This window comes from Sinocyclocheilus rhinocerous, unplaced genomic scaffold (genome assembly GCF_001515625.1).
Source record: "Sinocyclocheilus rhinocerous isolate Xijiao unplaced genomic scaffold, SAMN03320098_v1.1 scaffold642, whole genome shotgun sequence".
Lineage (NCBI taxonomy): Eukaryota > Metazoa > Chordata > Actinopteri > Cypriniformes > Cyprinidae > Sinocyclocheilus > Sinocyclocheilus rhinocerous.
The window spans coordinates 1,817,703-1,826,912 of NW_015626390.1; the positions used below are offsets into that span (position 1 = coordinate 1,817,703).

The 9,210-nt window shown below is 36.4% G+C and overlaps 1 protein-coding gene across 4 annotated transcripts in view; it reads right to left on the minus strand.

The window, feature by feature from the left end:
* LOC107713805 (cytoplasmic protein NCK1-like) overlaps positions 1-9,210 on the minus strand; it is a 48,650-nt gene that overhangs the window by 13,358 nt on the left and 26,082 nt on the right. For 2 of the 4 annotated variants that reach the window (XM_016519428.1, XM_016519422.1), the window contains one exon: positions 8,097-8,340. In XM_016519428.1, coding sequence (XP_016374914.1) covers positions 8,097-8,322 — 226 coding nt within the window. In that variant the 5' untranslated portion in view covers positions 8,323-8,340. Of the gene's footprint in view, positions 1-1,670; positions 1,782-8,096; positions 8,341-9,210 lie in introns of those variants that run through there. The other 2 variants (XM_016519436.1, XM_016519445.1) reach the window with 2 other exon arrangements.

Genomic DNA, 9,210 nt, shown 5'->3' on the forward strand with positions numbered 1-9,210 from the left:
AATTGTCGATTATTGCCTTGAAATTGTAATTGCGATTATTAATTACGATTATCACAATTTACATTGAATGATGTTTATACCATTGTTAGATGCAACTGCATGCCGTATTTTTATATGAAAATAAACAAGCTGAAAACACTCTACCTGAAAAACCTTTAGTGCTTTTCTATAGTATTAAGCCTCAAATATCAACTATACACCGGATTGGTTTCTTCTTTAAATTGTAAAAAAGTTAAAATATGAATGGTATTATAATGTTATACTAAAACTAAAATTTAAATAATGGGAAAAACCCTTAAGACAACATGTAGAAAGAAAACAAAACATATCTTAAGCACGTAGAATAACATAAGTGGACTTTGAACGATTAATTGCCGCTTTGAACGATTACGTAATTGTGGCATCCATAATTGTAATCGCGATTAGAAATTCGATTAAGCGTGCAGCCCTACATTCAAAGTTTTAGGTTCAATAGGATTTAAGAAAATAAATGTTTTTGTTTGTTTGTTTTTTCCCCCCAGCAAGGACACTTTGAATTGATCAAAAGTGACAGTAAAGACATTTATAATGTCAATTCTAATACAAAGAATCCTGTACAAAATTATCATGGTTTCCACAAAAATATGAGCAAAACAACTGTTTTGAACTATGATAATAAGAAATCTTTCTTACTATATTAATATATTAGAATGATTTCTGAAGGAAATGTGACACTGAAGACTTGAGTAATGAAGCAAAAAAATTGGCATTAATAAATACAAATATTAAAATAGAAACAGTTATTTTAAATTGACAATGTTTGAAAAAAAAATACTGTATTTATCAAATAAATGTAGCCTTTGTGAACAAAAGATAATTATTTCCAAAAGAAAACAAACTTACCATCCCAAAACTTTTACGCAATATATATTTAAAAAATATTTTTTAGCTATAATAGTCATAACCAATATTGGTATGGGTCATATGGGTTTTGAAATACAATACGTTTTTAGGTGTACAGTCCCTTTAAGATCCTGTGCTTGCTTTCAGCAATGCTTTCAGTGTTTCACCAAGAGCTGACACGAGGAATCCCCAAGACAGCAGACCCTCAGCACCCAAACTACAGAAAAACATCACAGCGACGCATCGAGAAGGACTGGTGGGTGTCAAAACCTAACTTGATTAAAAGAGGCTTGGGCTGGGAGAGAAAATTCGGTTGAGTGTAACAGGAGAGTTTAAGTGCACAAAGAAAACTGGAAGTTCTTTACACTGTGTTGATTGCAGTGTGTGTGTGTGTGTGTGTGTGTAGTGCAATTACAGGCTTTTCAGAGCACTGCCCACCCAGTTGCTCGACTAACACACAGAGCACGAGGGGAAAAAAAGGAGACTTTCCAAGCCAACTCGTATGTTCACTCATATTTGGCTTCCAAACAAATTTTAGTAAAGTGTGTACAAATGATGGATTAATAGAAAAAGAGAGTAAAAATAGTGAGTGAGTGTGTGTGTGTGTGTGTGGTGGGGGTTACTCACAAACTCCCACTCAGGTCAGAAGGAAAAAGCCTTTCAAACTTCCCTAATCCTACAACCAAGAATGTCTCAATGCAAACTCAATCCAAGCTCAAACTTTCAGCGCTGTCAGCTTTCTAGACTGGCGATAGAATGAGGAGGAGAGAAAAGTGGCAAAACCTCACGGAAGAAGTGTTTGAAGAGGTTAGCCATATCCATTTTGGGCTATCCCAGCGACTCGGCACTTCCCTCTGCAGCTGTGCAACTATTCCATGTGAAACACCCTCCCGCGAGTCAACCGCTCTCCGCCTGCACAACGATCGACTGCCTGACCATGTGACCAGTGTGGACCAATCACAATCAATCCCTCCTTTAGCAGGACTAGTCTGCCCCCCATACACACACAGGGAACTCATGGCGTCTATGGTGACTAGCAGGCAACCCTGACTGCCAATAACAGTCAGCTTTAACAAACAAACAAAAAACACAGCTTTTTATTCTGTTTTCACATTTTTTTTGCCGCAAATGATTGATATTCATTGACAGCAGCAAGTTTGCACAGAACGAGCCATGAACACCCAGTCTGTTCATACTAAAACAAGAACATGCAACATGTTTGGACATGTTATTAATGTGTTATTCTTTAAAGTACCATGCAAATACCAAGATAATTACCATATTTATGTACAGCATACTAAAATGAAATTAGCATCTGATATCAGCATTGAATACAGAAAAAAAAAACACAAACTTAATAGTTGAAGTACATAATTAATATTAAATAGACAAGTTATGGAATTCAAAAACTGAAAAGGTAACAGGGTTGCAAATTTAGCCTCAATTAAACAGTCACTTCATAGGGACTAGCTAGTGTGTGAATTTTTATAGTTATTGATAAACTTATTTTGTTTGATCATATTTTCTTACAATAAACAGTGCCGCAAGGCTGAGCACGATGAATGCAATCAACACCACAAATATGATTAAGGGTGCTTTCACACCTGTAGATCGATTGCTTTGTTCCGAAACAGGGATTACAATGATTACAATGTTGCTTTTTATTCTTGGTGCGGTTCGCTTTCACACGGCAAAGTTTCTAAACGGACCAAATTTGTTAATACAAGTCACGCGCAAGTAAACTGTTGTCTGATTGGTCAAAGTTCCACGGTTTATTTTCCGGGATTCCACTAGCTGTCACGGCTGTCATCCGTCAGGATGGGACGACAACAGCTTCGCAGGCTTATTGTTGGGTTATTTTTTTTGTAGCTGACCTTATATTAATTTATCATTTTGAGCAGGAGTCCAGGATTCATCGGGAAAACATTTTTAAAATGCACCTACTAGGAAGAAGAGCATTAAGATGGCATTATAAAATGAAAAAGTGCACTTTTTTATTTTGAATGGCGAAGACGTGCTCACCCACAGACATTCACATGGTTCATTTTGAAGTATTAGTAAAACAACAAAGCTAATGCTTTTCACGGAACTTACGTAATTACCCATTATACATTGTGATATAGCTTGGTTCGTTGGTCCGTTAGATCGGATTGCTTTCTCACTACAACCGAACCGCTCCAGAGTTTGTTTTCAATCGAGCCGAGACCACCTCATTCAATCCTCCTCGTGATCTCGGACCGATTGTTTTGGCGCGGATCCGAGTGCGATTGCCGTGTTCACATATGCCCAAACGAACCGAGCTAAGGGGGGAAACGCACCAGGTTCCGAAACAACGGGCCAGGTGTGAAAGCACCCTAAGATTATTTGTCATATGTGACTCTGGACCACAAAACCAGTCATAAGGGTCCATTTTTTGAAATTGAGATTTATACATCATCTGAAAGCTGAATAAATAATGAGGGTGCAAAAAAATGTAAATATTGAGAAAACTGTCTTTAAAGTTGTCCAAATTAAGTCCTTAGCAATGCATATTACTAAGGAAAAATTAAGTTCTAAATCTATTCCAGGAGTCCTTCATGGGGTCCAGGAAGGTGCAATATGACAGAAAATCTGTGTACTGCAAATGGCAGGGCAGGAAGGGCACTTAAAGGTGATGATGACATATGCAAACACACGCACATAAACTTAAAACACAACAACAGACATATAAGAGAAAGCCTCAAGAACAGAGGCTGTGTGAACAAGCCATTTTCAAAACCGCCACAAAGACAGCGATAGAGAGATAGCTATCAGCAAGTACACAACTCTCATTGAACACCTCCGGCTAAACACAAGAACCTGTTCCTGATCCTGTGTACCAACAGCACAGACCCAACCTCCAGCTAACCACCACAGAAACGCTTTAAGAGTACACCGATGTGAAGATTAGATTAAAGAGCAAATATGCGTCTCACAGACGTGTGCCTGCAGTTTCATCAAACGTCACATCAAATATTTACTAGCAGAGACTATCGCTTTAAAAGGATGAAAAATAAAAAAAAACAGACATAAACATACGTACATTTATTTATTTGTATGGCAACATGCATTAGCGAATTTAGGGGTTGTTTACACTATTTTTTATTTTTTTACACTACTTTTTGCTATTTTTTTAACTAAAATCGGAAAATTATGCGTTTTGGTCGTTCATTTCAGGACAATGGCGTTTTGGGGGCATGAAAACGCAAACTTTGAAAACAGGTTTCAAAGTGCAAGAACTGAAAACAATACCATTATCATCTCCATGTAAACTACAAAAACATGAATTTGTGAAAAGTGACATCATGCGCATAGTGTTTCTTTACAAAGTGACAGCGCCAGCTACTGGCTTGGCATGCATAATGCAACATTTTTAGTCGGATCCATATGAACTGGGATCGTTTTGACAACACTGCCCTCTGTATGCAAAATTTTCAAGAATGCAAAGGAAAAACTTCTGTTTTTATTAAAATCGTTGTTGCATAAATGTATCCTCCGATATAGTGGGTTAGTTGCCACATGGACTGTTTCTCAGCAGTGTTAATTTCATTGACGAATAATTTGTCGTCATCATTTTTGTCAACGACATTTTTTTCACAGACGACAACGAACTAAAACTCTTTTTGAATGTCAAAAACTATGACGTAAATCTATTGATATTTTCGTCAACTAATAAAAATGAGACGAAAATGTTAGGGAGGGATGATTTGGGAAGAGATTCATTCAGAACGAATCTGCTGCGTGGTTCGGAGGTTAGATGCGTACATATGAACCGGCGAGACATAAGCTAACATACATTTGCTGCACGTCGCATAAAATGTTCAAAAATGTCAATATGTGGGAGTAAGAGAAGAGCAGACATATGGATAAATCTGACGACGCAAGAGAGAACTCAATTCGGTCCGGTTTTCTGAGCGTAGACACTGAAGCATACACACACAGAAAGCGCGTCTCACAGCGCGCGATTACCCTTTCGCGTCTCATGAACGGAGAATTACACACAAAATGATGTCGAATTGTCCGTTTTGACGAGTATTCACGTAAACACAGTTGATTACGTCTTAAGTGAACGTAAACAGTAGGGAGAACGTGTATCAGTCCATTGCATCCATCGGAGCTGTGCATTCGGTTTTAAAGGGACAGCAGCCTAATTTAGTTGCTATTGTCCGAGTCATTGATGTTAATCAAGCAACAAAAGAAAGACAGAAAATCACGCACTGCTCTTGACTGAAAAACTTTAGTAGCCCTAAAGATTAATCTAAATTTATTTATAGAAATAAATATTTCTGCTTGAAAGAATGAAGAATGTGTTAAACAAGTTGGTATAAAGAATGCACAATTAGCCTATATAACCATTAGTATTTCATTAAAAAGAAGACCATGTTCTTGTTCTTTATGAGAAGTGGTTTTATCTCATTTTAACACAAAGGCATGTTGTGTGTCACCGCAGTTAAATCGGTGTCTATCATGATAAAACCTTAATATCAAACCTATATAATGAGTTTGGAAATTTTGGAGAAATGCTTAATAAACGCATTTACACTGTAACTAAACCCATTAGATTTTAGCCGACTAAATTTACTGTAGATTTAGTCGACTAAAATCTTATGATATTTAGTCGACTAAAACTAGACTAAAACTAAAAACAATTCAGATGACTAAAATATGACTAAAAATAAATGGAATTTTAGTCAAAAGACTATGACTAAAACTAAATTAAAATTTGCTGTCAAAATTAACACGGTTTCTCAGTAACTTTAAAGGGATAGTTCATCCAAAAATTAAATTTCTGTCATTAATTACTCCCCCTCATGTCGTTCCAAACCATGAGACATCTTCGGAACACAAATGAAGATATTTTTGATGAAATCCGAGAGCTTTCTGACCCTGCATAGACAGCAATGGAACTTCCACGCTCAAGGTCCAGAAAGGAAATAAGGACATCATTAAAATAGTCCATGTGACATCAGTGGTTTAACCGTAATGTTATGAAGGTACAAGAATACTTTTTTGTGTGCCAAAATATCTTAATTTGTGTTCCAAAGATGAACGAAGGTCTTATAGGTTTGGAACGACATGAGGGTGAGTAATTAATGACAGAATTTTCATTTTTGGGTGAACTAACCCTTTAAACTTTTGCATCGAATAGAGGCTTGAAAACCATGATGTTCTGTTAAAAAAAAACTAAAGAAAGGCCAAAGAGCCTTGGGATAACATTAGCCAGAGGCTCAGAGCAGCACTTCCACTCTGGTGATTGTACTGAGGGGGGTCCAGGAGGTCTTCAGGTGTGGTAAACGTGGTCTAGTCTAGACAGGAACATGATGAGCTAATCTTTCAATCTCCTCCGTTTCTCTTTGTCTTGCTTATTTCCTGACACTACGCCTCACATTCCAGTGTCACAAACACTTCCCTCATCAGCATCTCAAATCCTCTAAACGCAAAAGAATTCAGCATGGAATGAAAAGTCACCCTTTATATTTTATGCATGCATGCTATTGACCATATTGTGAACGATTCATCAATGCATGCGTTTCATTTAAAAAAAAAAATTTAACCTCAATTTTTTATTAAAATATCAAAACCTAATATTCTGGTGTAAGGGTAGAGTTTTCTCTGGCAACATACTGGTTTAACTCAGATGTACGTCACAGAAGAAAAGATCTGTTGCTACTTCCGTTACAAAATATATACTGTATGTGTGTGTATTTATATATACATAATAAATATACACCGTACACACACATATATTATATAAACAAAAAACGTATTTCGGATGCGATTAATCGCGATTAATCGTTTGACAGCACTAATTATTTTCATGGTAAACAAATTCTTCCCTAATTCTGTCATCACTAAAATGCATCACAACATTTTACAGAGTTGTATAAATATATATTTACCATTATTAATAACAATCTAATGAGAATTACTTACTGAAATTAAAGCTGCAAGCAGCGATGAACGGGCCCTCGCACCCGGGCTCACCGCCAGCAAACAAACAGCCTTGATATGTAAATACTATAATCAACAAATTCAACAAATATAGATTTTTAAACAAATATATATATATATATATATATATATATATATATATATGTGTGTGTTTTTTTTTTTTAGCATCACAGTACTGTGTAGTGGAATGTTTTTCATTCATTATAAAAATCATGCAAAAAATCCTAAATCAGGTCAATTAAATATGCAAAACATAATTTATTGACGCTTTCTTTTGAATTTAAGTCAAAATACAGTCGGGACAAGTTTTAATGAGATTCAATTTATTAATAAGCCTTTTGTGCTAATCTTAATGGATTTGACAATAAACCAAACATGGAGCATGCACTGCAAACACAGTGTTGTCACTCAGAATTTTTAGATTCTAAGCAAACAAGTACATTGAAGAGAAAACTGGCTGAAAGATGGCCTTACTTTCTTTGATGTCAGTCAATGCATAGGCTACACAATATCATATGGCTTAGGGTTTAAAACATCTCTAGACAACTTAAAAATTACAAGACATTTACTGTACATGAAAAATAATTCACTGAAGCTGTGAGATTTAGAGAGCGAGCGAGCAGTTGAACACAGGAGGTTTGTCAAATGAAAGCTACTAACTGTTCAGTACTGTATCTTCCTGTGTATCTCAGCAACATTATCGTGGTCAAAAACAAGACTCCTCAGGAAATGACAAGACGAATATGTCCTACATACTAAACCGCACATTACCCAATTAGAAGCAAATATATCTGGACCTCTTTAAAGCAGAAGTTTGTTTACAAATGGTTTCGTTGCTCACACAACAGTGAAAATGATCTCATGCCATTTCAACCCTTCCTTCTATATGCAACCAAAGTTGTTGCATGTTATTGCAGAATTAGAGCATAAATCGAGATTCTCAATGTATAATAACTTAAATTTGTGTCTGTCTTTCACACAAATCTATTATAGGGCTTCAGAAGTCACATGGACTACCTTTAGAGTGTTTTTATAGTTTCTGGAGCTTGGTAACATTCTTTTTAACTTTTGTTGAATGAAAAAGAGTAGCCTGGACATTCTGCTAAATAACTTCTGGTGAATTCTGGACATTCTGCTGATAGAGGTTACATGGGTTTGAAGCAACATGAGATTCTAAATCTAGAGATCTAATCGAATAGCAACTGGGAGGATATTCTTGAGTAAAGCAGAAGTTGCGGCCTCACCTAAAGTGTCTTTGAGGTTCTTGACGATTGAGGCTTTCCTGGCACTGTTCTTTCGTTCGACGTAGTTAGATGGCACGAAGCCCGTCTTGTTGGTAGCGTTTCGTACTCGCCACCAGGACTTGGAGTCGTCCAGGAGCCAGAGACGCTCGTTCTTCTTAATGTCCAGCTCCTGGTCCTGCTGGGCCATGTAATCAAACTTGGCGATGACAATCACCTCTTCCGTCATCTTGAATTTATTTCAACACTGAGGAAGATAATAATTGAATTAAGGTTACATAGTGGAAATTGAGTTTCTTTAACAAGTGAAAGCAATGATGAAAAGGCTCTGGTATTTAAGAAAAGAGGATGAGGAATGTCCCATTTCAAGGTCAAATTGCTTTTTGGAACACCAACAGAAATCGTCCAATGAACTCCGTAAACAACTACTGACATTTGCCGGGAACAATCTGGAGTTCAAACGGAAGTTGTAGAGATGCTGATGTTCAATTGGATGACTAAGCCTGACATGATGGATCTAAAATGACAATTTTGGATTACAAAAACAACAACAGCGAACTGGAGAACAATCAGGCACTGCAGACCTTTGAGCCTAAAGGACATGAGCAGGTAGCGTTCTCAAGAACAGACCGACGCTGATTGGCCTGCAGGGCTCAGCTGTCAGAATGGGTTTACATCTTTGTTCACCTTCTCATGAACATCTCCAGGCCACAACATAGGTGACCTACTTCCTAAAGGTCTTTGGACTCTTGTTTTCATTAGTTACATTAAACAAATGCTATCCAGTGACAAAAATGTTGAAACGATGTCCTAAACTAAGACACAAGGAGTGTCTGGACTCAAAAGAATATAGTAGGGCTGGACTATATAGCAAAATAATGTATCAACGATATGATGTTTCATATCGTTCGGTATCGATAATTATTGACATTTTTTATAACCTTTTTTAAAACAAAGAGCAATGGAAAAAAATGTTTAAATTTAACCACTGTATTTTTAAATTAACCAAATTTATTGAGACAAACAAAACATATCATATGTTTTAACAGTCAAACACACAATAAAAATTAAACAAATATCTAATTTCTAAAGTTTTATATGCAGATTAAATAGGTCT